Source organism: Leptodactylus fuscus, chromosome 1 (genome assembly GCF_031893055.1).
Source record: "Leptodactylus fuscus isolate aLepFus1 chromosome 1, aLepFus1.hap2, whole genome shotgun sequence".
Lineage (NCBI taxonomy): Eukaryota > Metazoa > Chordata > Amphibia > Anura > Leptodactylidae > Leptodactylus > Leptodactylus fuscus.
In genome coordinates this window covers 172,720,315-172,747,151 of record NC_134265.1, presented here as the reverse complement: position 1 = coordinate 172,747,151, position 26,837 = coordinate 172,720,315, and the positions used below count along the sequence as shown (strand labels likewise).

Here is a 26,837-nt window from a genome sequence, read left to right as displayed (position 1 = left end):
CATCCTGAAAGCTACATCATTCTATACTTTCCACCCAGCACATACAAAAATTCACCTTTTGCTATCACCAACCTTGCTCAGTGTCATGTTCCTCAGTCACCCACCACTCCATGCTCCCAGACACTAACTAATGCTCCCAGTGGACCCAGAACTTAAAGGGGTATTCCCATGTACATAATCATATCTATATTTGTGGATAATTAAAAGTTAAACATTTTTGCAAATATAAGTAGTTAAAAATTCTGCAAAGTTTTAAAGATTTTCTCTAACTTTCTTAGTGGTGACAGTCTGTTATCTTGATTGGTTGCCATGGATACGACCACCAATGCAGAAACTTTCTATGGTCTAGGACTTGTCAGGAACCCAGCCATGATTTTCTTATTGTATCTGGGTTATCAGGCAGACACTACATGTATCAGAAGATATCCTGGCCACAATAAGGAAATCATGGCTGATTATCTGACCTTAGAAACTTCCTGCATTGGTGGTCGTATCCATGGCAACCGATCAAGATAACAGACTGTCACCACTAAGAAAGTTAGAGAAAATCTTTAAAACTCTGCAGAATTTTTAACTACTTATATTTGCAAAAATGTTTAACTTTTAATTATCTACAAATTTAAAAATAATTAAGTAGATGGGAATACCCCTTTAATAATGTTCCCTATGGCTCCCAGACAGCTATTAATTCTCCCCAGTGGCCCATAAGCAAGTAGGATTTTTCCATAGCATCCAGGCCAGTAGTAATGTCCTCAGAGACCCCTAGGCAAGTAATAATGTTCTCCAGTGGTCCTTAGATAAGTAATAATGTCCCCCAGTGGTCTATAGAACATAATAGTACTCCGCACTGGACCCCAGACACCTTATAATGCTCCCCACTGGCCCTCAGACAACAATAATGCTTCGAAGTGACCCCAAGACAACTAATAATTCTTCCCAGTTGCCCCAAGTCACCTAATAATGCTCCCCTGCGGCCACCCCAGGCAAGTAGTAATGTTCTCCAGTAGTTCCCAGACACATAATATTATCCCCCAGTGGCCCCCAGACTAGTAATAATGGCCTCCAGTCAAGTAATAATGTCCTCTAGTGTCCCCTGTCAACTTTTATTATAATAAACATATGAAGAAAAATTCTATAGCGCTTATTCATAATGTGTTTTTTTTTTGTTTTGTTTTTAGCCCAGTGTGATGTTGCCTCTTCCCCTGGTTACCTGGCACTGCACAGTGACTGTTACCCTGAATGTCATAAACATGCTTAAAGATGATAGCACAGCATCCTACAACTGGCTGGATTCTCTTTCTTCAGTCCTTCCATTTGCCAACTGTGTTCCCACACACGTGTCACTGCTTCTGGGATATCTACTAATCCATGAGACTGGACAAAATTTAAGAACTGTTCTTAAAGTCATCACTATAGTTGCGAAAACGGATTCTTCTCAGGTACTCACGGTGTTTTATTTCATTGTGGTATAATCTTAATTTGTTTTTATATTGGGATACACAGGCCTTTAATGTAAATTTAAAATTGTGTGATAATGCAGCGAAACTATGAGATGTTCCCCCAAAATTGCACTGGAAGGGGTTCTGGAGAGTAGTCGTCTTATTACGCTATAAAGGTAAATGTAGGAGAGGTTTGAATCAGACAGCTGGGTTGAGTTTCAGACAAATAAATCTTGTGATGTGTCTTCACTACCCTATACCCATAGTGAGTACATTTATCAATGAATACCTATTGCATCCAGTAAGATGATAAGCTGTTAAAGTTGTCAATGTGTGATTTTCACATAATACTTAAAGTAATGACAGCTCATACAACTTTCTAATGATACTTGGGTTTTAGTTTCTACTCTCGGTCTGTGTGTGGAGCTGAAAACCCAGACATAACTAATATTTCTCATATCGGAGAATGTTTCTTACGAATGTATCCAGCCAAGGCAATCCTCAGTGACCTGAATACATCAGCAGTAATAAATGGTATGAGAAATACTGGGTTTGTAATGGTCTTCCGATCTGATCTGGTCAATTCACCATATTTATGTTTTTACCATGCTGCATGAAATGTCAGATTTATCATGTGTTTTAGATACTTTTTGCACTTGCCTACACAATTATGGGAAGTTACTAACAAAGTACTGTGCTGGTAAATGCCTTAGGTTAATGGTATGCAGCAATATTTTGGCAGAAAGTGTTGGTCTAAAGTAAGCAAACTAAGTGAAGGCATTAGGAAAAGTGTCTAACATGTCTAGAGTCAGGGCTCGTTCACATCTGCGCCCGGTCTCCGTTCTGCAGGTTTCCATTTCCTGCACAAAACAGAGGAAGGAGACGGAAACCTGCAGGACTCTTTCATACCCATTTATTTGAGTGGGTTTGAAAGATGTACGGCGGTGAGCGTTTTATGCTCTCTGCCGCGAAACAGTTTTTTTTTTAAATCGGACACAGAGTTGGACAGTACTCTGTGTCCGATTTTAAAAAACCAGTTTCGCGGCGGAGAGCATAAAACGCTTACCGCCACTCACGGCCGGACCCGGTCTGACAGCTTTCCGTCTTCTGCATGCAGTAGTAGTTGTTGCTAAGCAATAGAGTTGAGCGAGTAGTATTTGATCGAATACCTCCCTTTGGATAGTTATCGGTGTACTCGGTCGAATAACACGCGGTAAACATTCAATTTTTTTTTACACCAAAAACTATGCAGGGAGGTATTCGATCAAATATACTCGCTCATCTCTGCTAAGAAAAAAAGTGGCATACTTTTCACCAAAAACTAGCATGCTCTGTGCCACATTTATCAAGTGTTTTGACACATTTATGAATAGTATGAAATAGGAGCGTGGCTTATCAGAAAGTGTGGTGAACTAAGTTATGGCAACATGCACTAAAAAGTCCAAATATATGCTAAATTTATCATACAAAATTGATACATCCGGCTCAGTTTAAGACCCATGTAGTCTAAATTTATAATGTCTTAAACTTAGTATTAACCCCTTCCCACCGGGTGTCTACTGCTTTAAGCAGTAGACAACCAGCTCTAATGCCTCCGATCGGTCCCCGGACCGATCGGAGGCATTAACCCCTCCGGCGCCGCGGTCAAAGGCGCCGGAGGCGCCATTTTCCCGGCGGCGCATGGGCGCCGCCATTTTGGCCGGGATCGCCGGCTCCTGGAGCATGCTCCAGGGCTGACGTCCCGTTGCCATGACAGCCGGGAGCCTTGTACAGGCTCCCAGGCTTGTCTGCAAAGCCTCTCTTTTGCAGGCTGGTCTATGCAGCCTGCAAAAGAAAGGATGCTTTTTTGCAATGCATTGCAATGCATTAGCATTGTAATGCATTGCATTAGTGATCAGACCCCCTGGGGTTCAACACCCCTAGGGGGTCTAATAAATGCAAAAAAAAAAATATAAAAAAATATAAAAAGAATTAAAAGTTCAAATCACCCCCCCTTTCCCTAGAACACATATAAAAGTAGTTAAAAACTGTGAAACACATACATGTTAGGTATCCCCGCGTCCGAAATCGCCCGCTGTACAAATCTATAAAAATATTTTTCCTGTTCGGTAAACGCCGTAGCGGTAAAAATAGTCGAAAGTGCCAAACCGCCGTTTTTTCACTGTTTTGATTCTGATAAAAATTTGAATAAAAAGTGATCAAAGCAGTAACATTTCCCGAAAATGGTAGAACTAAAAAGTACACCCGACCCCGCAAAAAAAGACGCCCTATGCATCCCCGTACACTTACGTATAAAAAAGTTACGGCCGTCGGAATATGGTGACTTTTAGAAAAAAAAAATTTTAACACAGTTTTGGAATTTTTTTTAGGGGTTAAAATGTAAATAAAACCATATAAATTTGGTATCCCTGGAACCGTACCGAAACACAGAATATAGGGGACATGTCATTTTGGCTGCACAGTGAACGCCGTAAAACCAAAGCCCGTAAGAAAGTCGCAGAAATGCATTTTTACTTCAAATTCACCCCATTCTGATTTTTTTTCCTGCTTCCCAGTACATTATATAGAATAATTAATGATGGCATCATGAAGAAAAATTTGTCCCGCAAAAATTAAGACCTCATATGGCTCTGGTAGCGGAGAAATAAAAAAGTTATGGGGTTTAGAAGGAGGGGAGTCAAAAACGAAAAACGAAAATCAAAAAATGCCATCGGTGGGAAGGGGTTAATAAATCCACTCCTGTGTTTTGCTTGGTGATGTTAGTTACCTTACAAGTTTATTTTAGCAACAGATACAGAGATTACTTATAAAGGTCAGCCACCAGACTCAATATACTTCTCCTTATATATGGTAGCCTGGAATCATTTACTTTTTCTGTTCGACCTACAACCCCTGCCACCCGCTCTGTGCTCTACAATGCAGATCCCTCTATTGTTAGACTGTAAGGTGATGTGTCAGTATTCCCACTAGTATGAACTTTTTCTCAGGGACAGCAGCTCTAGACAAAATGAATGAAGCAATGGACAGTGGAAAATTGCATGCAATTAAACGAGAGAGGAGAATGTGAGGATAAAGCACACTTCCACAATATTAATTAGACAGATGACCTAGCTCCTGAATATTTAGGAAGGAGCTGGGATGCAAAATGCCCCTAGTTGCTTAGCAACGGGCTTCACTGTCTCCTGAGCGGTCCACTTATGTCTGAAACTAATGATTCGTCCTGTGCACTTATCCAGCTGTTGGATAATTCAGGGCTTGTGAGTGTCTACAGTTTACCCTTTCTCTACCATGGTTTTCTCTGGTTGACAGAATACACATTTCCTCTCCATATTTTTGCTCTCTGTGTTGTATTTTTACAAAATAGCATGTATCTCTGAATAAACAGCACAGCGTTCATGTTAAAATGCAGTACAGCACAAATTTCCCATTTAAGTCTGGTTTGCAGTGGAATACAGACTTGTAAGTTTTTTTTGTTCATAAATTATTTGTGTCACCGGTCACCTACCTTGCATACAGTATGTGAGTGAACACTGCCTATTTATTGGAAAACTGATGAAGATCTGTACTTTTCTTCCTGTATTGAGGTGATATTGGCAGAAAACAAGCTTTTTAGATTGTACATTTCATTTCTTTGACATTAAACAGGTTGTCCAGGATAAAATCATATTTCTACTAACTTCACCAAAATTATATATTTGCTCATATATCTGGGGCAATCATGTGACTGCCCCAGGCACATTTTCAGATTTTCTGGTGATGTTCCGCTTCTCCGTTTCCGGAAACGGAACAACACCAATACTACCCCAGCCCATCATACTTACCTGTCTTCCCATTCGGATCTTCTGGGCATGAAACATCACTTCTTTCTGGGAAGATCAGCTCCTCCTCTTCTTGACATCTGCCGACCTCCCACGCCTGTGCATTAGAACTGGATTGCCAGCTGCTGGCACTATTGTGCAGGCACCAGCAGATGGTAAGAGAAGGAGGAGCTGGCCCTGCAGAAAGATGTGATCTCCTATCCCCAGAAGATCTGGACAGGAAGAGAGATAAGTATGGGTGTGCTGAGTTAGTTAGTTAGGAAGGGCTAGTAGCGGGTGGGCAGCAAGGAAAACAGAGAGGGGGGGGTGTGAAGAGAGGGAGGGGGAGGGAATGAGAGGGGGAGGTAGTGTGAGTGAATAGCAATGCATTATGGTAGTTAGAATAAAAGAACAGGAAGCTGCACCATCTCACCAAATGCAGGAGATACTAGGAGCACTCTGAGAAACCCAGAAATCACACACATCATCTGCAAAAGGTATTTGGGTGCACTTATTACCTTATTAATAGCACTAACATACCTTTAAAAAAATTGCCTGTAAGACCCTTTTTAAAGGGATGCTCTTAAACTGACAATTAATGGCCTCTCCCTATGCTAAATGCTATTATAATGTGAATAAATCAACATTTAATTTTAGCAGAAATTATTTCTACTGTATCCACTTATAAGATGTAATCTCATTTTTTTATCTTGTTCTTGATCCATCATGTTCATATGAAAGGACTTCTTCAATAGCTGCCACTCCACCAATTTTTGGAGCAGTTGGAATTCTTTTCTTTAGTCCCTGCACTATCAAATTTAGTTTAGTTAGTTTCTGTAACCAATATTTTCTCTTCTGTCAGGTGGGCAATACCCAGACTACTTCAGCCTTGAACCATCCACCTGACAGTAAAAAGCTTAATTAGCATATTTATTACTAAAACTAACAGCACCAATTGCTCAGGGACTGTAAGGTTCGAGAAAAGATTCTAACAGTGCCTGACTCTGTTGCAAAGATTTATTTTTTTAAAATGTAAATTGTGAGCCCCAAATAAGGATCACAATGTATGTGTGTGTGTATATATATATATATATATATATATATATATATATATATATATATAGATATATATATATATAGATATATAGATATATTATATATATATTTTCACTTAAGTATGTCTTTGTAAAATGGGAGGAAATCCACGCAAACACGGGGAGAACATACTGCAAGGCTGCAGTGCTAACCACTGAGCCAACGTGTTGCCCCCCTGTTGCATAGATTTTGAGTAGGTGGAGGTGGTAAAAAAGTCCTCTTTAAAACCCTGTACACCAGAAATAAAAAATCCTCTGTTTTTTAGGTCCCTTACTTGGTACCAGTTTTGATGTTCAGACTTGGTCGTACCCAGGATCCTGAATTGTCCCTTGAAATTCTGTACACGCTGCCCACCTTGGGTACACATAAGGTGACTCCTTTTATTCATATTTGCTCCAAATTTTTTATATGACAAAATTGTCAGTATTTTTGCTGTTCCTAAATATTCTTCTTCTGAAATTTATAGGTGTGTGTGCCACAGATCTTGCGGGCTTTGCAGATGATAGGCAATGCATCACAACTTCAATCCATCACTCTGCGCTTGATGACATCTTTGTGGGAAAAACAGGTAAAGATGTTTGCTGATATTTACCTTTAAAGTGAAAATGAGAAATTATACTTTGATTTCACTTGTCAGGTTTTTCAAATCATATTACACTTGCTTATGGGAATCACTATACATAGCAAAGTTAAACAAATATTCTTAAAGTGAATGTCCACCCCAGTGCTCCAGACTAAAAAAAGAATAACTAGGAGCCATTGGTTACTAAATGGAAAAATTTGGGAGTCAAAACTAATTTTTAGTTGCTAACCAGTATAATGTTCGCCAGTAGCCACTCACACAGTATAGTGTTCTCCCCAGTAGCACCCCCACAGTATAGTTCTTTACCTAGTACTCTTCAGTTGTGTAATACTCTCCATTTCCCCCACAGTATAATGCTTTTCCCAGTGGCACCCTCACCAGTGTATGTAATACTGTGTGTCACTGCTACCTCAGTGTTTACAGCTTGTTGCTTATATTGCAGACTGCCTCACTATCTTGCAGCAGTGGCTGGGCTAGTATCATCAGTCCCAGTTTCTCTTCACTGTAATTGATGGCTAATAGATCAGTAATAGACATAGTACACTACATCACACAGGCTAAACCCATCTACCAACTTGTCACTGAAACTAGGAAGTGGCTAGGAGATGAGTAAGGAGAGTAGGTGAAACCCTGAGATGGGAAAACCCCTTTAAACTTTATAGGGGCTCTATCATCGGAAAAAGTCATTTATAACTAATCACATACTTGCATAGCCTTTAGAAATGCTATTCCACACTTACCTATAGTATGTAAATTGCCTCAGTAGTTTTTGAATGAGACGTTTTTATTCATATACTTATTAGCCTTCTCCTGTGTATACAGCACTGGCAGCTGCTGACTCCTCCTCCCTGCTCTAACACACAGCAGGGAGAGGAGAGCTGGCTGACCACTTCCTGTGCACGTGTGCTTAGCTAAAAATGACTTTTGCCAATGATAGAGACCTTTTAATGGTCGCTAAAGGGGATATGGGAATAGGATAATGAATAGTGGATACAGTGGTGATTTCAGCGGTGGAGGTCCTGATTTCTTAGCCTTTGGATAACATCTCAGTGTTCAAGATTCTTATAGACTTCTTTTACTCTGTATCAGTTCGGATGAGTTTAAGTGCAAGTCACAATAAAAAGAAAAAAAAACATTAAAAATGACATAATGGTAAACATTAGATAGTCAGTATTCTATGACTGCCTGTTTTTTCATGTTTAAAGGGGTTTTCTGGACAAAAAATGTTTTGTTCTGTTTTTAAATGTCTGTTAGAGCTATTAATTGGTTAATAAATGCACCCATATGTGTTTTGAGTGATTTCTGAGTGTCTCTGGGCGGTCCTGGTATCTCCTGCATTTGTTTATGTGGTTCAGCTTCCTGCTATGCAACTTCCACACTGACCCCTCTCACCTTACTCCCCCCTCCTTTCTCACCCTCCCTTACACCCCCACCCTGTCTCTCTAGATATCTTGCCCTTCCCTACCTACTCAGCCCAACCCCTGACCCTATTATACAGTATACTTACCTTCCTGTGAGACAGCTCCTCCTTCCTTACTGATTCCACAGGGCACATTCTTCTCCATCGCTGCTCTGTTCTCTGCAGTGATGATCCACTTCCATTGCGTGAGCAAAAGCTGACCAGTAGAGGTGGATTATTGGAAGCACAGCGCAGAGCAGCTGTTAGGGACCTGATGCAACAAACAACTCAGTAAGGTCCTGGGCAACTAGAATCCCCAAACATAGAGGCAGAAACAGTCCTGGGTGTGCTACGCTCTCCTAACCTGAGCAGAACCAGGCCCCGGAGGTCTTCGCCAGAGCTCCTGATGGTGGAGTTGGACTTGGTAAAAGTCCAGGTCCCAGATCCGCAACTTCCCAGAGAGCGATACACACCCAGTGAACCCCAAGTAGGAGGACCCAGAAATACCCATACACTAACCTTGGAGTGAAATCCAGAAGAGCAGGATGGTTCAGGAAGGCAGGAGTGCAGGAAGGTAATCCAAGGAAGACACGCAGCAACCAAAAGAGTATTTGTGGGCACACAAGCCAAGTCATCAATTGGAGGTCACGTGGTAGCAGAGGGAAGAGGCAGGAGCTGGGTCATACACAGGAGGACAACGGAGTTGCCAAATAAGGATCCAATAGGGAGGTCAGGAGAAAGCCAAAAGTTCATGCACAGGAGATCAGAGGAGTAGCCACGTCAGGATCACGGAGAGGAGGTCTGCAGGGCAAACCAGGTCAACAAATCCAGGGAATCCAATAAAGGCTCAGGGGACATGGAGCATGAGGCAGAAGGCAGGAGAGGCTCTTCGGTAGGGAGTTGATACCGCGGGGAAAACGAATAACCAGCCTAAATAGCCCACCGCTGACCCCCCCTGGCGCTAGGGGGAAAGCAGAACCCTGCACACTCAAGCGCAGGCTTCCTGCCTACCCAGCGCCGGAACCAACAGTGACTCTGGCATTGGACAAGGATTGGGTCAGGTGCCTCCGCACAGCACAGCGGAGGTCCCGACCCAACCTAACAGCAGCGCTTGGAGAAGAACGTATGCCCTGCAGAATCAGTAAAGGAGGAGCTGTCTCACAGGAAGAAGCGTGGAGGGTAAGTATAATTGGGTGAAATGGGAGGGGGTGTAGTAGTGACGATCCGTTTCCAGAAATGGGGAAACGGATCGTCACCGGATAATCAGAAAATGTTACCCAAGGATATGGGTAACTATACATTTTTTATTAATTATGTTATTTAGAAAGTAGGAGGGGGGTATTTAGATTAGTGTAGGGCTTTCCAGTTATCACAAACAACCTCTTTAATTTCGGTATTGTCACGTTACTCTGCATTGTAGGATCGAGTCTATCCAGAACTTCAGAAACTGATTGCTAAGGTTGATTCTCAATGTTTGTCAACTGGGAAAGAGATTCAGTGGGAAAAAACTGTTGCTAAAGCAGCAACTATCAGAGACATTTGCAAACAAAGGTAACTTTATGTATAATTCAGTCAATGATAGGTTTCATCAAACTTCGGTACAACAGATAATGTAGATTTATCTTACTGAATGATTGAGTTGTTAATACGTTTTGTTACAGGATTTTTTCCATGAACACAACCATATACAGTTAGGGCCAGAAATATTTGGACAGTGACACAAGTTTTGTTATTTTATCTGTTTACTAAAACATGTTCAGAAATACAATTATATATATAATATGGGCTGAAAGTGCACACTCCCAGCTGCAATATGAGAGTTTCCACATCCAAATCGGAGAAAGGGTTTAGGAATCATAGCTCTGTAATGCATAGCCTCCTCTTTTTCAAGGGACCAAAAGTAATTGGACAATGGACTCTAAGGGCTGCAATTAACTCTGAAGGCATCTCCCTCGTAAACCTGTAATCAATGAAGTAGTTAAAAGGTCTGGGGTTGATTCCAGGTGTGTGGTTTTGCATTTGGAAGCTGTTGCTGTGACCAGACAACATGCGGTCAAAGGAACTCTCAATTGAGGTGAAGCAGAACATCCTGAGGCTGAAAAAAAAGAAAAAATCCATCAGAGAGATAGCAGACATGCTTGGAGTAGCAAAATCAACAGTCGGGTACATTCTAAGAAAAAAGGAATTGACTGGTGAGCTTGGGAACTCAAAAAGGCCTGGGCGTCCACGGATGACAACAGTGGTGGATGATCGCCGCATACTTTCTTTGGTCAAGAAGAACCCGTTCACAACATCAACTGAAGTCCAGAACACTCTCAGTGAAGTAGGTGTATCTGTCTCTAAGTCAACAGTAAAGAGAAGACTCCATGAAAGTAAATACAAAGGGTTCACATCTAGATGCAAACCATTCATCAATTCCAAAAATAGACAGGCCAGAGTTAAATTTGCTGAAAAACACCTCAAGAAGCCAGCTCAGTTCTGGAAAAGTATTCTATGGACAGATGAGACAAGATCAACCTGTACCAGAATGATGGGAAGAAAAAAGTTTGGAGAAGAAAGGGAACGGCACATGATCCAAGGCACACCACATCCTCTGTAAAACATGGTGGAGGCAACGTGATGGCATGGGCATGCATGGCTTTCAATGGCACTGGGTCACTTGTGTTTATTGATGACATAACAGCAGACAAGAGTAGCTGGATGAATTCTGAAGTGTACCGGGATATACTTTCAGCCCAGATTCAGCCAAATGCTGCCAAGTTGATCGGACGGCGCTTCATAGTACAGATGGACAATGACCCCAAGTATACAGCCAAAGCTACCCAGGAGTTCATGGGTGCAAAAAAGTGGAACATTCTGCAATGGCCAAGTCAATCATCAGATCTTAACCCAATTGAGCATGCATTTCACTTGCTCAAATCCAGACTTAAGGCGGAAAGACCCACAAACAAGCAAGACCTGAAGGCTGCGGCTGTAAAGGCCTGGCAAAGCATTAAGAAGGAGGAAACCCAGCGTTTGGTGATGTCCATGGGTTCCAGACTTAAGGCAGTGATTGCCTCCAAAGGATTCGCAACAAAATATTGAAAAAAAAATTATTTTGTTTGGGTTATGTTTATTTGTCCAATTACTTTTGAGCTCCTAAAATGTGGAGTGTTTGTAAAGAAATGTGTACAATTCCTACATTTTCTATCAGATATTTTTGTTCAACCCTTCAAATTAAACGTTACAATCTGCACTTGAATTCTGTTGTAGAGGTTTCATTTCAAAACCAATGTGGTGGCATGCAGAGCCCAACTCGCGAAAATTGTGTCACTGTCCAAATATTTCTGGCCCTAACTGTACCTGTATATAGGTGCCCCTTCACACAGTATAATGTCCCATAGTGGCCACTTCCACACAATGTAATGTGCTATAATGGTCTTGATACATCCGACCTCAAAGTATGAACGGAGGCTCAGGCGAGGTGCTCAAACATAACAAACAATGTTACTCACCTCCCCCATACTTCAACACAGCTCCCTATTCTTTTTGGCATTTCTGCTGATGTCAGAGACCACCGAAGTGTTTCACTTTTAGTTGTTTACAAATTTAAATAAAGTTATGTTCATGGAAAACCCCTTCAAGGCAGGGTACACGCACTTTGTTTTTTTTTTTTGTTTTTTTTTGCCGTTATAGGAACAGAGGATGAAAATAACATAGTTACTGGACTGTCTCATGAGAAATACCCACTGCTCCTGATGGACTTTATTGACTATAAAAGGTCCGGTGGGTTCTTGTTATGGTATTCAGCATTTTACCAATGGATCCTCTGTAAGCCTATCTTCTACTTTTCATTCTTTGTGCTTACCCTAGCTTAATAATAATGATAATAAAATCAACAGTAAGTGTTGCATAAAGTTTGTTTAAAACCTGCATTTTTTTTGCCATTGCCAAGACTACATGCTTCTAAGGAGAACATATACTATGATATGCATATGTATAATTTATTATGAACGTGAACCTATAAACATTTTTATTCTCTAATCCCTCAGGCCATATCAGCATGGGGCAGACATGCTGGCTGCTATTACTCAAGTATTGAATGAATATACCAAACCTGACCAGGCTACTCCTGCAGCCTTGGTCCTGCAGGGTCTTCATGCTCTATGTCAAGCTGAGGTGAGGTGATTTCACTGCAGACATCCCTTTTTATCCTTCTAACAATTATTATCATCTTTCAGTGTATATTTTTTTGTATCTTCCCTGCGATGAAACAATATAAAAGTATGTGTTTTCTTGGAGTTTGGGTGTTTTTAAGTTATTCTTTTTTAAGTTTTGAAAGTATATATTTTATCCTATCCTCCTACTAATATTATAAATGTGAAAGTTTATGTGTTTGGAACGACTGAACGGATTTGAATGAAATTTGGCACATAGATAGTTTGTAATCTCGGTTAACACATAGGCTACTTTTTATTCTGGTAAATGACATGGCTTCACAACTGTTATGAATTTATGTTCACATACTATATTACACTGCACTTGCAGCATCTTATCTCAGGTTGTGATAAAGCCAGGTCTGTTATTTCTCTATGTAAACACTCAGCTAACCCTCAGTCGATTCTGTACATGTATTTGCATATTATCTGATCTGCTCCAGGCAACATGCTGACACACCGTATGAGCAAACACCTTTAATCTAAATTGGCAGTTTGCTACAGTTTGTCGGGAAAAAGCAAATCTAATTTGACGCAAAATTCTAAAACAACGAGAGCTATGAAGGGAGCTGAGGTGGATCATCGGCGCCAACAGCACGCTCATTATATGGCTTTCCAGCGAGCTGCTGAAATGCCGGAAAAATTACGGGCACAGCGCGAGAACCGAGTTCAGTGGCAGGCCAGTTTGACAGCTGCTGAATTGCCGCAGCAGGCGGATTATCAACGCCAGATACAAATAGAAAAAAACAACGGTGGCACTATTGTGTAGGTTATTCAATTCCTTGTTATCAAAGAAATTCTTATGAATATGACCAGGAGTAAAGAGGATGATAAACGCTGCTCTATTCAGAGTATGGTGGTGCTCTCTGCGAAACAGCTAAAGTCACAGGAATGAAAACAAAGACGAATTCGTGGGCAGAGGCTAGTTGTTGATATTTTTACATCCCTAATTTTAGGTATAGTAGAAGTCACAGAAGATGATCTTTGATAATTTTAGGTCACAGAAGATGATCAGGGCCCAAAATAATGTTCAACAATCACAGAAAAAATAGATCCCAAAATAAAATAGACAAAATAGATTTAAACCATAAAGTAAAACCTAACTTTTAATAAGTAACTTCAGTGAATATGCTCTAAAAAGCTTGATTGTCCGCATAAATATACAGGCAACAATTCCAGATATCCCCACAGCATTATATGTTAAGCCAGCATTTGGTGGTATAATGTATTGTGCCTGTCAGTTTGTTCTCCCTGTGTTTTTTGGTTTTTTTTAGAAAAAAAAAAAAGTACATTGTGATCCCTATATGGGGCTCACAATCTACATAAAAAAAAAATTGCCACTAAAGTGTATTCTCAAGCAATCCCTTTCTACAAACAAAATGTACTTTCCAAAAAACTACAAGATGTGAGAAATTCATACATTCTACACTAATATATAGTGTAGGTGTAGGTGTTAAAGAAACGCCAAGAGTCGCAGAAATGCAGCAACCAATTTTGTGCGTGCAGATTAAATAGGGATTTACATAAGAATATAATATTCAATCCCCCAATAAAAGTTGTAACTCTAGTGAATAATTATTATATCTTAAATTAACTAATGTGATCACTAGAACCAGTTTCAGATTGGCGTAAATTGGCCTCTTTATTGCTTGCATATTATGGACGCAACCTCTGAAGTTCTTGCGGTTCATCATTACTGGTGTTAGAGGGCCATAATTCTAGATCTGATGACCTTCTGTAAGTCCGAGTGTTTTGTCTGGTCTGTGGATGCAAAGAAACCCCCCATTTCCCCCCAGTATTACGCCGATCTGAAAGCTGCCAAAATCTGTGCATTTTTTTTTAAAACGCACCAACCTGTGTCCTTAAGGGGTTATAAGAGGATTCTTCAAGACTTATGTTAAATACAGACAAATGGATCCCTGGAGTGATTTACATCTAAGGCTCCATTCAGATGATGTTGTTTTATATCTGTTTTGAAGATCCATTCAATGAATGGAGAAAAGAATGCAATAAATGGACACATAAATGGATGGACATCAGTTTACATACAGATCAATGTTAAAGAGGACCTTTCTCACTTCGCTCCCGTCTATACTCAAGGAGATAAATGCCTATAGCTTTTTTTAGTAACTATAATATTAACCTGACGAAGAGCGCTACCCTGGATGTCTCGCTGACGCTGTCGACCCTTGGTGCTCTGCGCTCTTTTTTCCCATTTACGTGGTCCCCGAAATCCATTATGTACTTAGGGGTGCAATTTCCTCGAAACCTTGTAGATACGTATGCCCTGAATTTCCTCCCAATCCTACGCACTTTGAGATCTGACCTTGAGCGATGGGACACCAAGGGCCTTTTGTGGCTGGGACGCATCAATCTATTGAAAATGAATATTCTTCCCAGATTACTATATCTCTTTCAGACTGTTCCTGTGGTTCTGCCCTCATGTTTCTTCTCAGTAGTTAATAAAACCTTCAACAAATTTGTGTGGGCTTCGAACCCCCTCGCATTGCTTGTAACACTCTGGTCCGGTCTAAATGAGGAGGAGGTCTGGCGGTCCCGGACTGCTCGAGATATTTTCTTGTGGCGGTGGCTACGTCCATTCTGGACTGGCACTATTCGGCTCGGACTAAGCTCTGGGTTGCCCTTGAGGACTCAATGAGCCTTGTTCCTCTCACAGAACTGCCCTGGCTCCATGAGAGGTTCTGGACTGATGACAAACGATATCCGCTCCCTTTTGTGGCGCGCCAGACAATGGGAGTATGTCGCATGTATAGTGCCATGCGCCTGCTCTTTACAAACGATGGCCCTATGACTCCTATCTCAGGTAACCCGGACTTTCCTGCGGCGTTGCACTCCTCCTTTATGTGCCACCGGGCGGGTTCTCCTACTTTTTGTTTCAGACAATTCACATCGGCCTCCTCGCTCCTCTCCCGCCCTGAGCTCCTAGCCCAAACTTCCTGCCCTGATACACTCCCCTATCACTGCCAATATTCCCAACTCTCCCACTTTTACTCTTCTTCGAGGTCTTCTTGGGACCTCCATAGACCCCTGTTGCCATTCGAACGTCTCTGCATTTCCACCTCCCCTCCTTCCCACACAGTTTCTCTTTTGTATGGTCTTCTGATGGACGGGGCTGAGGATTCACTTCCATCATTCACAGCTGGTTGGGAAAGGGAATTGGGGGTCTCCTTCCCTCTGGAGGTGTGGTCGTTGGCCTTCGGTTCGTGTCATAAATTCTCCATTTCATGTAGAGCGCAGGAGACCAATTACAAGATATTCTCCAGATGGTATACGGTCTCTGCCCTCTTTCACGACATCTATCCCTCCTCTTCTGACATATGCTGGAGATGCCTCTCAGACCGAGGTACAATGGCCCACATCTGGTGAGATTGCTCCCTCTTGTGTCCCTTCTGGACTGGGGTCAGACAGGTTATTCTACAAGTGACAGATATAGATTAGGAAGATGATCCTGCTCCGCTGCTTCTTTACATATTTCCCCGGAAGTTTCGTAAGTCTACCCGTAGACTCCTCGGGTTTCTGTTAGTGGCGGCGCGCTCGGCTCAGCATTCCCAGGCTGTGGAAGTCTGCAACCCCCCTCCCCTTCCTTGCTCGTTTCTTGGTTGAACAAGGTTCTTGCCTTACGTACTATGGAAACCCTGGTGGCTGAGCTCCACCAGAATGATGACAAGCACCGACAGACGTGGCTCCTTTGGAATCACTTCTACTATTCCGCTGACTTCCGTACCCTCTTTCCTTCTGTGTCCCCTGTGTGATGTCTCCCTATGTGTTTTGTTTGTAAACTTTGCCTTTAATTTTACATAACAATTGCCACACGACTGTCCCAGGTTTTTGAGATGTTTTGTTTGCCAGCTCTGCTGCGTCAGAGCATTTACCTGTTTCTTGTTCACTCCCCGTTTCCTTCCCCCTCTCTACCCCTCTTTTCTTACCCCACACTGTCTGCTTTCCTGATCTGTGCCCCGGGTAAAGAGCTATCGGTCCAGGTAACGTAGCTCTTTACAGTCAGAAGGGCGTTCCTGACAGTCTGTCAGGAACGTTCTTCTCTACAGCAGCGCCTTTCGCGCTGTACAGTACCGGTATCGATAGCGCTTAATTCAGCGCACTGTCGGCTTTCCAGCAGTATATAGAACTGCCTGTGCCCCAAACCCATGAAAGGTCCTCTTTAAAGAAAAAGAAAAATGGCATCTGTTTCTGTCTGTTTTTTGGACAGATAAAAACATATGGTTTACTACAGATAGAAACAGATTAGGTTTTTTTGTAACTCTGATGTCTGTAAAATGATGACCATTCATTTGCATCCGTTAAACAGATGTGGTAAAGGAATGTAAAAAAAACAACAACAACAAAAAAAAACCGTTATCTGAATGGAGTCTATTTGATATCAATGCAACTCCGGCCCTCCATGCACCAGTATATCAAATAGCATTCCAGATATTACTCCCTTTACCAAGCCCACTGTGGTCAGGTAATCTATGCTAACTAGATGGTGCATTTGTTCCATACCATAATTCATGACAATTTCTGATTTATACATTTTTTCGATGTCTGGAAGCCCTGCCCTATCACAGCCTACTTTCAGAAATGTGGCAAGTTTGCTTTGGAACAGTATAAAATATTGCAAATTTTAATTCAAAAACAGATTTGCACAAAAACTTTCAAATTTTTTATCAAAATTTTTCTGGTGTAGGGGAAGCACAAATTCCCAATAGTGTTTATATATAAGGAACATGAATAGTCGCATAAAATAGTGGATCAATAACAATCTGTTTAAAAGCCTTTTATAGTTATGTTTATTTGTACTATTATTTTTAGGTGGTAGATATTCGGTCTACTTGGAATGCTCTGTCTCCTAAGTTAGGCTGTGACAAGCGACCCTTTGTGTTGAAGGTGTTACATGAGTTCTTTTCCTTGGTTCCTTCTTTAGTGGTAAAGTCAGAAGACTATGAGGTATGTAACATTCTTTCAGTGACATATTATTTGTCATTGCGATTGCAATGAATAGCTGAATTTTATGGCCTATTTGTGCAAGTGGCATGAAGACCGATATTGGTTACTTGTCGTCTAACACATTGAATAGAATCTATTATAATCATTTTGACAAAAAATTGACATATGGTTGTATTGAACCAAGTGTTAGGAATGATTTCTGTTTACTGATGTTAAAAATACTGTAGGAATGAATGAGAAGTAAAAAAACTTTAAATTTCCTTTAATTTACGGACATCATGCATACTGCACCACAAGGTGGATCAGAAAGAGATACTGATGAATATCCTGCTCTGAATAAATAGAATCATTTACTGTATTTAATGTCCACTTTCTTCTGTTTTAGAAATTCAAAGCTGAAATTCTCAGCATCCTTTGGAGACATACACAGATTAAAGTAAGTTATGGTTTTCATTTTAAGTGTTGCTTTAGTTTATAATAGTTATATTAGATTTTTAGCAGTTGAGAAAACAATACAGACTATCGCTGGGTTCACACCAGCGTTCAGGTCTCTGTTCTGCATGCAGAAGACGGAAATCTGTCAGACTGAGTCCGGCCGTGAGCGCCGGTGAGCGTTTTATGATCTCCGCGGCAAAACTGTTTTTTTTTTTTTTTTAAACCGGACACAGAGTACTGCATGTCCGACTCTGTGTCCAGTTAAAAAAAAAAAATGGTTTTGCCGCGGAGATCATAAAACGCTCACCGGCACTCACGGCCAGATACTTTTCAAACCCATTCAAATGAATGGGTTTGAAAAATGACTGCAGGTTTCCGTCTCCTGCCCAGAAACTGGTGCAGGAAACGGAAACCTGCAGAACGGAGGTGTGAACATGGCCTTAGAGACGTATATGAACATTATAGTAGTGCTGTGTGATTCTATAACAGGGAAAAAACAGCAGGAGACTCGTACTTCCTCTGGATATTGAGATAGTCACCTGATACCAGAGAAAAAAATCCCAATATGTCAATTTAATAGGAATCTATAAGGAGAATGGAGTTAATGATATTGATCAGCAAGGTACACATCCAACTTTCAGATGACTCATTTTGGTCCAAGGATCCACCAACTGTGCAGCTGCTTCAGGATTACGAAGCGTGAGTTTTCCCCAGCACCACAGATTGCAGTTTAGCTGGGTACAGCACAATGTAAAAGACCTGAAGCTCACACGTCCCTTTCTTTATATTAACATGCTACAGTCTCTTCTTTTGTACTTCATAAGGGGAAATGTGGGAAGATGGGCACCTGATTCTAGTAATTAGAGCACTCCTCCTAAACCTGACAGTTTGGCCCTTTGCTTTTTCAGGGACTGATGAGTCTAAGGCCCGTTTCACATCTGCATTCGGTATTCCATTCGGGGAGTCCATTTGGGGACCCCTGAACGGAAACCTATACGCATTAAAAAGCAGTTAACTAAGAAACCACATGGACCCTATGGGCTATAATGGGGTCCATGTGGTTTTCACTCGTTTTCCGCACAAAACATCCATAGAGAATAGTGGTGCTTGCAGTACTTTTCTCTCTGCATGATTTGTGCAGACACTGAGCAGAAACCACACGGACCCCATTATAGTCTATGGGGTCCGTGTGATTTCTTAGTTAACTGCTTTTTAATGCATATAGGTTTCCATTCGACTATCTCCAAGCAGACTCCCCGAACGGAATACCAACTTCAGATGTAAACCAGGCAAAAAATAGTTCTGTCAAAGTCTGTTTTCCAGAGCATTGGATTTATCAATGAGCAGAGTTACTGTATTGTGAAAATTATTTAGGAAGGTGTGGAGAAAATGCTGCAAGTAAGAATTATTTCCAAAAAAGAAGTATTACTAGTTCAATTTTGTCAATTAACAAAATACAAAGGGAATGAACACGTTTTGCCTTCAAAACAGCACCAATTATTCTAAGTAAATTTGCACACAAGTGTTTTAAGGAACTCAGTAGGGAAGTTGTTCTAAATATCTTAAAAAATGAATAATAGATTTAGACTTGCTTTAATCCTTCAGTTTTTTTTCATGTAATCCCACACAAATTAGATCAGGGGTGTATGGAGGCCATATCATCATTTCACCACACACAATACAGTACAGGGAGGGAGAAGGAACACACTGCAAATGAGAATTTACAAAACTGTATCTAGTTCCATGCATTGATAAATAACTTCAGTACACATACAAACTCGACCATGAGAGTCTATAATCCTAAACAGTCACATTTATACAAATAGCCCAGTGTGGTGGCTCCCTTGTCGGATGTGTAGTTTTACTTGAGAGCAGTTACTCCCCTGCAAGAAAGCTACAGAAAGTGGAGTGGAAAGAAAAGCAGCCTTCCACTGCCAACTACATTATAGAAAACTACCCTCTTTGCCATGAGGGAAAAGTGCCTTTGCCTGGGAATCTACAGGTGAAACCAAATACCTGGGAAGATAAAACATGCCCCAAAGAACTTTTTCCACCATTTGTATATACCATTTGTATATAAATCTGTCTCGAACTATGTTCCCCCACAGTTGTAGCAGGTGAGTGCACAGGATTGGCTTGTATGGTTACTGGTAGTGGGGCTGTGATCCTGGCATATTTCCCCTTCTTCAGTTTATCTGCATCTGTGGAGCCATGTAGCATGATCCATGCTACTCTCCTTTCCCTCTTTTTTTTCATTTGGCTATCAAGTAATACTGGAGAGGTCCAGATGCCTTTCCTCACCTGGCAAGGAGATTTTGGGAGGATAGAGATTACATTAGGATAGAGAATATTGCAAGGATAACAGTGCATGAGCTCGAGAGGTAGCTTAACTTTTACATCTGCATTTGACTTACAGCAATATGTATGTGTTTATTATTTAATTGACACAATTTCTTTGATTACTATTTGCAAAAGCTTCCAACCTTAGTATCAAGGAGTGGAAAGTTGGAAATGACTTTGCTTTGGAAATATTCCTTTCATTATATGTTAGATTTCAACAGTCTAATACATTGTTGCAACATTGAGGTTAAGGTTTTTTTTAAGGTGATTGGCTTTAATATATATATATATATATATATATATATATATATATATATATATATATATATATATGCACATTTGATAGACAGAATGTATTTTTACAGTTTTAGATCTTTTGTGCTAAATTTGTTGTTCTTCCTTTCTCGCAGGATCCTGTAGTGTGTATGTCTGCTTACAAGTCTCTCTGTGAGTTTGGTTCCAATGAACACACAATACTTCATCTTCCTGAGCAGGTTAGCAACTGATTAAATCAAAGTTTATATGCTGTAGGTATTATGTCGCGTCCAGCACCAAGAACAATGAAAATTTCAGAAAAAAAAAAAATAGTGCCTAGACAGTCAACCACCAGATAGCCTGTTATCAGGATAAGAGCAAAAGACATTTAAAAATTGCAGAAAACACTTAAAACTTAATATACCCTTAATACTAAGAAGGTGCATATTACATTTTATAGTCTCTATGGGATATAAGGCCCTGTTCACATCTGCATTTGGGTCTCTGTTTAGGAAGTCTGCTTGGGGACCCCCCAAATCTATACGCATTAAAAAGATGATGGGCCAGCCCAAAATCACAGTGAAATTTACAAATACCGTGCTTTCTTTTTCAGCTTATGTAAAAGAAACACAAACCCTTGGCTCTTCAGACTGCAATGGCCCCAACAACAGCTCTGCTCATTGCTGCCCCAGATACTCATTTACTCCTCAATGTCAGTTTGTTGCTGAAAGAACATTACAATGATGAAAACTTGCCCACTCACATTTTTTTTCATTCCTTCAGCCACATAGTAGTGTCCACAAACAGTCAGAATGACATAGCCATCTGGGTAGTTACTCAGACAGCAGTGCCCATATATGTATACCATATAGATATATGCCATCTCTATTTCTCTGGTGCTTCAGCAATTTGCCTCTTCTATGGTCCTGTAGTGTTCTCTAATGCTATACTCAGTCATTCAGCAGTCACTTGGATATGGCCAGGGATGTACCCATGGGGGGGCGGGGTGCAGAGTCAGCAATCGCTACTGGGCCCTGGTGCTTAAGGGAATGAAAGAAGACACCAGAATTAAAGATTGCATGCAGTAAATGTGGGCCCCACAATTTTTTTTAATTTTTTTTTTAGGTCTTTGGTTGAGGCTATCTTTTCCTATGTCAATTGTAGTCAGACAGAGAATTTGGTCAGAGAGGGTCACAGATGTGCAGCATTCTGACTCTGTGTCAGACATCCCGGACTACTCTGCTGAGGCCTGGGCACTTGTTAGTAGCCACGCTGACAGTCTAATGATAAACACACCTCTCTGAAATCCAGCTTCTTTCTGGGATTTTTACTGCTCTTTCATAAGGAAAATACATTTATTGGCCAGCATATCTGTCAATGCTGATGTGTAAAACAAGCTGATATCTGTACTGTAGTATAACATGGATGTGTCAGTTGTTCAGTGCTGAGCCTGATCCACATTGTATTAATGCTGATGACTGCTACTTTATCATGAATCTTTAGCTGTGTAAGATTTAGCTATTTAGTATGAAACGCTCTGTTTGCTTTTATTCATCATTATATGCGTTATATGTAGTATTACACATAATACTATGTGCAATGATGTGTTTAGTTTTGATTCTGCTTTCCAGGAAACTCCATTCCTACTTGCACAATAAATGAATGATCTTGATGTGTCTGGAGGAGGGTGCTGAAATGCTGAGCCATTAAAAGGCACTATTTCATTGCCTAGTAAACAGGTCTTGAGCTGCTGTCAGAAAGCCATTGTTCTACAATAGTGTTCTTAATTATGGGAATGTATTTGCTGCTTATAGACCGGTGGCAGCCTTTCACAGGGACTAGAAGTAGATGAATTGTTCTGAAAGACTGGTTATCTCAATGGCCTCCTCCATCATAATTCCTTTGTAATTATTGCAATGTTAACCTTGCCACACAGCCGCCACCTTCTGCAGACAGTGAGCAGACTCAATTCACTTGAAGAGTTTGCTTTGTAATGTGCCTTTTAACACTCCAAATAGGATCATTGCATCTACTAATCGGGTACATGTTGACGTTCTCATGGCTTACTCTTTACCTGTACTACAGCTCATTTACCTAAATATTATTCATTCAATTACTTAATCTTCTGATCGCAAAAGAGAACACACAGATCTACAACTCTTCCACAGATTTATTAAAGGGAACCTGTGACATGACAAACACAGCCTAAACTATAGACAGCATGTTACAGAGCAGGAGGAGCTGAGTAGATTGATATATAGTGTTATCATTTGTCCATTCACATCTTTGCTCTTTCTATGCTGAGAAGTCAAGAAGGCAGCAAGATATTTATAGAGGGTAGTGTCAATAACTGATAAAACTGCCCCCTTGATTTCTTAGCATAGAAAGAGCGAGATTTCAATGGATAAAGTCATACAGCGCTCTGCTCAGCCCCTTCTTTATAACATGATGGTTTTATTGGTTTACTATCATCTTAGTATGTTACATAAAGCTGTCAGTTCAGTACTGTAGCGATCCAGCTGTTCTGAGGCTTAGTGCATCATAATTTACTATGATGAAGTGACTTTCATTCATCTTACTGTGCTCAATACGAGGTTTCTTGGACTCACCTCAGTGAATATTAGAAAGTGCTTCTCTAATGGCAATATAACTTTCAGACTAGTAAATCTGAGATGTGTATTTGAATGATTTGCAGCGAAAAATAAAGCTTATCCAGTGTATGCTCTGCACTGGGTAAGCTTTATTACTAAAATATAAGCAGGTCCCCTGAAGCTGTGAGCTTTACATCAGCAGAATCTGAGTGCTGGAAGCCTCTGCATGCTTCTGCTCTGGCTGTCTGTGATGGCACTGACTCCAATCTAGTGCTGAATGTCCATAGAGTAGCGCATAGACAGACGTGTGACCGAGAGTTGGGGTATCAGAAGAGGAAGCAGAGGAATAAGATTTCCAGCCTGCCCAGCAATTCAATAAAAAAAGAAAAAAAAAAAGCAATGCACTGGTAAGCTTTATTTTAACCCCACAACTAACTACTTTAAAATATAATAGCATACATATATAAGTTATGTCTACAAAGCAGCAATACTCCCAAACACATTCAGGTTTTCTTTTTTTAATGTAGATATGGGGGAGTCCTGTTTACCCTGCGTAACAAGTATAACTGGGATATCACCTAAGGACAAAGTGGGAGTGGCCTGTAGTATCTTAAGTCATTGAATATCTAACATTCTGTCTGCATGTCTTTCCCACTTGTCTTAAAGAGGCATTATTAGTTTTGATTGTATTTATCTATAATTGTGAGTTGGATAACCAACAGACTGTATTTTATTAAACATCAATGAAGAAGTCCAGGAATGTTCCATAGTGTTCACTTACTTTTTCTTGCACTGTCCATTGTGGAAACTCCTTTTGCTTAATGACATTTTGGCATAATCACAGGATGGCAGATCAATAAGCCTCTAAATTATTGATAACTTGTAATATAGCTATATCTCCTTCTGATAAGGTCTGAGGGTACTGCAGACATTAATGGTTACTACTTGTATTCCTTATTTTAGCCATGTCAGCAAATAATGTGAAGTGCAATATCTCTTCTGATAAATTTGCTCCATTCATGGCGGCAGATATTGACTGACTATACCCAGCCACAAGATAAAGTGTCTGGAACTGAACTGCAGGTTTTGCATTTTTTTTCTTGCGGTTTTTGCTTCGTACAGGAGAGAATGGCAACATGATTCCCTTAATGGTAGAGATGGGCTATGTCTTTAATACGTGTCATGGCACAGACCTTCTGTATATAGCTAGTAATGTTTTTTGTTTTAATTGGCCTCCATTTCTTTGATGACTAGACTATTCTTTAAGTCTGGAAATTTGTATGAAATGAAAAGAAAAATCCACTATAGTTTTTTTTTATTGTTTTTTTTTTTTTTTTACACAATAGTTTACTAGTTAAACCACATGGGATATTTTGGAACAGTTCACTGTAATGCGATATGTTACATGAAGCACTTATTTGGCAGCTGTGGAGGTCAAACTCGGAAATAACTAGCATATTAAATAATTATACAGAGGAGAGCCTACATATGGTATTCATAAAACAGCACTTTTTATGTACCACACTGCTAAGTGGGCAGTACTAGAAATTTCCATTGCAGTGAAATGCTGAAGTATATGGGATAGCCCTGTCTGCTTGTTCTTTGTAGTCTAGCTCAAGCTCAGCAAACCTGCTTAGGGGCAGATCTAAAATACGAGATTAAATTGAAAGATGCCTGCAGTCTGTTTGCTTCAGAATAATGGATTCAGCTAGAAGAAATAAATCATTAAACCGTCGACTTATTGCATTTGGGGAATTTCTAGGTGATTTTGAGTTCAATGATCACGATCGGACTAGAAGTTAGAGCATAAATAACTTTAGCAGGGACATACTGTATATGTTGCAGTGTTTTCAGATGCATCCTTCTGAATACTGTACCATTGTTCATTGTGAGCTCAGCCCTGATTGAATAGTGTAACAGCATCTAGGAACAAACCCTGGATAGATCACACCCAGTTGTCAGTGTATTCACACATTTTCAGAAGGAATAACAGAGGAACTGAACAATACAGAGTTATGTATTTGCAGCAGATTCTCACCATCCATTTTTTTTTTTGTGTGCAAGATTGTTCATTTCATTCAGTATATAAACTGGTGCATTCTACTTTTTTTGTTCCTTTTCTTTTCTGCTAAGAGCAGGGCACTGTAGCACAGATGGAGGAGTGTGGCATTCATAATGTTTGGCAAAAAATTCAATATAATGAAAAGAGTATAGCGTACTCACTAATAAATGAATAACAAAAAATAGGGTAAATAGAGAGGCTTCTAAAGGGGGAGACCAAAAACGTTAATAAACGGGTGATAATGACAAGAGACACTCCAAGATCAAATCTAAATCGCTACAGGTGGTAAAGTCCATCCAGCGATACGAATTAGCAGTAGTACATATAAGGCTGATATTTGCCAGCTCAATTCAGAATACACTATACACTTCCAGGCCAAAAGGAAGTGGTATACTAATCACAGAGCGTAACAACCAAAAGTCACCCTTGGGCAATTCTGTAGTTGACTATGGGAATAGTAGCGAAAAACAATATATTATGAGCTACTTTTTAATACTTTTAGTCATATTTTTGTATGAGCCAATTGTGTACTGTATGTGTTTATCACTTTTAGGAGTATTTTTAATATGTGTTATCAATAAAGGTAATTACTTTAGGCATCTATTTTCTATTTTCTGAGTTCTGACTTACATGATTAATCAGAAAGAACTACTGAAATATAAACTAACTTGAAAAATATATATTCAAACTAGAAAAGTTATAATATAGGACAGGGAGAGTTTAAGGGAGATATTGGTTGTAGCTAGAATTATATCAATATGTAGGAATTGATAAAATGGGAAGTGGTCTGTATATTGTATGTAAATGTCTAAAAGTATGATGAATAGAAGAGGAGACAAAAGCAAAAAAATAAAATAAAATTCTCACTTCCTCTATTTCTCTTCCCCCTCCTCCCTCTTGCTGAATAGGATACACAATACTTATACAAATCAGATAACATGCAGATGCTTATACAGAATGTTATATGTGTGTTTACATAGAGAGATAACAGACTTGGCTTTATCAGCAAACTGCAATTACCTGAATGATTGTCCTGCCAGCAAGAGCAGTGAGTAAGTGATGTCATTTGTCCTATAGGTCCGTGGTTATAGCAACGCTGTGTAAACAATGGGAGAAATAAGGTCACATAGCAGGGGAACATAGCAGAATTTCTAAAGTAATATATTTAGGAAAAGTCTTTAATTTACATACGCTAACTTATGTGTGGTCCAGTGCGGGTCTTGAGTAGGCCTCAGCCCCAGGTATGAGTCCTTGGCTCATTACTGGGCCAGAAAAGGCTGCAGATCCTGCACTCCAGTGCAGATCCAGGGAGTGGGATGAGGTGTCTGGGTCTGCCAAGTATCCCTGAGTCCGGTGAGACAATATTGTGCTTGTTTTGCTCATGTGGCTGGAAGAAAGCCACACGTATAGTTAGATTATCATTTTTGTTTAGTTAGCCGCTCAGGCGAGCAGGATTGTGTTTTGTTTTTGCCTGAAGTTAAGGGTGTATTTTATTTTGCTAATTTTGTGCCTGAAGTCGAGGTTTATTTATTTTCCTGTTTTTTTTCTAAATAAACCTGTTTGCTGCATATTATTGTCCCTGTCTTTGACTGTTTGGATCTGCACCTTTGCTGCTACCGAGCTGCCTCCTCCACACATTATATACATAATGGCAGATAAATGATAAGTGAACTTATCTGT

The 26,837-nt window shown here is 40.2% G+C and overlaps 1 protein-coding gene across 1 annotated transcript in view; it reads left to right on the top strand.

Annotated features, from left to right (window-relative positions):
• Positions 1 to 26,837, top strand: part of FOCAD (focadhesin) — a 196,459-nt gene that overhangs the window by 81,981 nt on the left and 87,641 nt on the right. The window contains exons 11-18 of the mRNA XM_075279906.1: positions 1,179 to 1,439; positions 6,597 to 6,701; positions 6,798 to 6,899; positions 9,734 to 9,864; positions 12,345 to 12,471; positions 17,340 to 17,474; positions 17,860 to 17,910; positions 20,660 to 20,743. Coding sequence (XP_075136007.1) covers positions 1,179 to 1,439; positions 6,597 to 6,701; positions 6,798 to 6,899; positions 9,734 to 9,864; positions 12,345 to 12,471; positions 17,340 to 17,474; positions 17,860 to 17,910; positions 20,660 to 20,743 — 996 coding nt within the window. The remainder of the gene's footprint in view (positions 1 to 1,178; positions 1,440 to 6,596; positions 6,702 to 6,797; positions 6,900 to 9,733; positions 9,865 to 12,344; positions 12,472 to 17,339; positions 17,475 to 17,859; positions 17,911 to 20,659; positions 20,744 to 26,837) is intronic.